Source organism: Argiope bruennichi, chromosome 1 (genome assembly GCF_947563725.1).
Source record: "Argiope bruennichi chromosome 1, qqArgBrue1.1, whole genome shotgun sequence".
NCBI lineage: Eukaryota > Metazoa > Arthropoda > Arachnida > Araneae > Araneidae > Argiope > Argiope bruennichi.
In genome coordinates this window covers 28,335,028-28,338,221 of record NC_079151.1, presented here as the reverse complement: position 1 = coordinate 28,338,221, position 3,194 = coordinate 28,335,028, and the positions used below count along the sequence as shown (strand labels likewise).

General features: G+C 28.3%; 1 protein-coding gene across 1 annotated transcript; it reads left to right on the top strand.

Moving 5' to 3' along the window:
• The first annotated feature begins 2,175 nt into the window (after window positions 1-2,175).
• On the top strand, window positions 2,176-2,697 carry LOC129972138 (translationally-controlled tumor protein homolog). Its single transcript, XM_056086151.1, has one exon. The coding sequence runs from the start codon at window positions 2,176-2,178 to the stop codon at window positions 2,695-2,697; it is 522 nt and encodes a 173-aa protein (XP_055942126.1).
• Window positions 2,698-3,194: the final 497 nt, after the last annotated feature.

Genomic DNA, 3,194 nt, shown 5'->3' with positions numbered 1-3,194 from the left:
TTTAAAAGTTGAAGTGACAAAAATATTTTGCATAGTATGATTCCTTAGAACTAAAGGACTGTATAAAATTTAAACTTCATAATTTTTTGAAGTATACTGTTACAAACCTGTAATTTTGCTTCCCAGCACGACTAGTGTCATCGTAAGAAAGACCGTTGTACGATCTGCCCTGTGCGTGTTGAGCTCAATGAACTCAGAGCTTGGCGATGAATTTGGCGACTTTGGCGACAAAAATGGATCATACTGGAAAGTTCGAGAAATTTCACGATCAATCCAGTAGGAACCAAGATACACTCAGATACGCCCTGATTGGTCTGGAAGATTCTAACCCCGCCTCCCGGAACTTTAAAAGACAGGCACTCTGTAGCTGTAAGTAAGTCGTGTGTAGGAAGTGGTGTGTGAGAGTAGTCGGAGTCTCCGACGAGTAAAAGAAATTTAGAGGATTAGACAACAAGCAAACTGCTGAACTAGAGATTAAATGCGCTGCTTTATTACGATTGATTGCCGGTATTTTCAGAAAAAAAATTTTGTAACAATATTTATAGACCTAAAAAATAAAATATTATTATTGATATCATTTAAATCTTTTAGAAAATACAATTAAAAATTGTATTTTACCATAAATCTGTGCACTTTTTATTGAATAATTCTTTGAGATATTATACATTATGAAAATTATTCAGTAGTGCACATAAGACTTCAATGCCGAACGACTCTGCTTTCAGTTTTCATATTTTTTTTTTTTTTTATATAAAAAGGACATGTTTGCTTTCAGTAAAAATAATGACTTTATATTAAGTGCGGTTTAATCAGTTCCTCTTTAATTTAAAACTGAATTTTACAAACACTGATAGAAAATTAGACAGAGATGCATAATACAATAAACAGAGCGGCCTAAGGCTTACATAATAGTATAAATTAATAATATGACTATCAACATTTAAAGCTTAAATATATTTTGATGAAAAACCTATTTTAAGACTAAGTTGCATAAAATATTTAATTAAAAATTTTAACGAGCATTAATATTTCTCTATTGTTTGCATTTCTCTATTTGTTATATCCATTTAAATTGATAGAACATGTTTTTGAAATTTTGTGTTAATTATGGCAGACAGAATATGTTTATACAATCATAGTCTTAGAAAAGAACAAGAACAAGTTTTCGAAACTAACCAAAACCTTAAGACTTCAAAATCCCTATTAATTAGTTATATATATTAATTAATTTTAATTTTTACCTCATTATTCATTAAATTTTCCTTTTTTACTATTTATTGGTAAACTAAGGAATAATTTCATACATTGAGTCAATAAAAATTCTAAAAAGAAATATTTATGCTGAGGAAAACGAATGATTTGTGATGTGAATAGAAAACGATATTAAATGAACGAAATAAAGCTAAGGAAATAACAGAAAAGGAATCAAATGTTTTTACATTTTTTTTATATAAATACTAGAATTAATTATATTAAAAAATTCTGAATCAAAAAATAAAAATAATTATTCTAGTTGTGAAAGAATTGTTCTTGCTGTTGTGATCAATGCACAATAAATTTAAAGTGAAGTTTATTACGTGAAAAGGAATTAGAATATGTTCATATTAACGTTTATTATATGATTTGAACTTCAAAATTTAACAAAATGAAAAAATCGTCTGTGAAAAATTTAATTGTTTCTGTTTAGGAAAATGTATTATTTATAAAATTATTAATTTCCAGCATTTGAAAGAATGTTGTCAATTTTTTTTTTATTTTACAGGTGGCATTTTTGTTGCTTGTCATTATTTTTACATTTACTAAGGAAAAAAATGATATTTTATTATTATAACGAATGAAAATAAATGAAACTTTAAGATGAATGTAATGATTGGAATCTTAACGACTTTCAGTAAACTTCGAAGTTTTAAAAAGATATCACATTTAGCTCAAGATCTAAAAATTACAATTATTTTTGAAATAAAAATAATTTATAATAAAAATAAAAATGATTAATTTAATTTTAAATTACTTTTAATAAAAAGAATTGGCATTGAATAAGCCAGGAAGAAGCCTGATTAATTTATAATTTATTTTCTGAATGGCAACACAAAACAGGTAAATATTTTTTTTTAAAATCAGACGCCTTCATAAAACGAATAAAACTGCGATTTCCACAGCGAATTCAAATCCAAAATGATAGTTTTTAAAGATTTATTATCAGAAGATGAAATGTTTACAGATGCATTTAAGTATAATTTAATGGATGATTGTATTTACGAAGTGGAATGCAGCCACATAACTCGAAACACACCTGCTGTTGAGTTAGAAGGTTTCAATCCAGTGGATGTAGGCGATGGAATTCAAGACGAGGTCTCCAGCGAATCTGGGATTGACCTTGTTCTTAACCAACGCCTCGTGGAAACACATTTTGGTTGCAAAAATGAGTTTCGAGATTATTTAAAGCTATATTCTAAAGAGCTCGAAAAGAAATGGAAAGCATCTGGCGCTCCTAAAGAAGTCGTCGATCTCTCCAAGCAAAATTTTATAAAGGCGGTCAAGTTGTTGGTGCCGAAGTTTGAAGATTTCCGTTTCTACTTGGGAGAGAGTTGCGATCCATTAGGGCACGTCGCTATGCTGGAATTCAGGGAGAAGTCTGGATCTGAAGTACCTGTAATGCTCTTTATTAAAGAAGGTCTCTTTAAGGAAAAGCTTTAGAATTATGGAATGAAGGGTTTGAATCTGAGGAATGTATTACATACTTTAAATGAAAATGAGTGTCATCGTAGCAAATCATGAAACAAATAACATCAAAACTTCCAAACTTTATCATTCGTATTATTAAACCATATTTCTATATCTTCATAAATATATTTTCTCAGGTATAAATAATTAAATTTTACATAAAATTTCTGTACGGTGGTAATGTATTTTCTATCATTTTTCTATTCATTGTAAATTATTGAAATTTTGTTAGTCATATTTTGTATAGATATGAAATAACCTTTTTAATTCTTTTCTAATAATAAAACGTAAAGTAACTCCAAATTTTATGAATCGCCAAATCATATGTATAGGCATGCCACACAACATTAGAATGATAAGAAAAATAAAATATAAGTGAAAAATCTGCAGTCAAATATTTGCTTCAAAAAGTAGGAGTTCTCCATTTTCTAGTTATTAAAGAGTATGCTAGGCGAGATCAAATACTACCA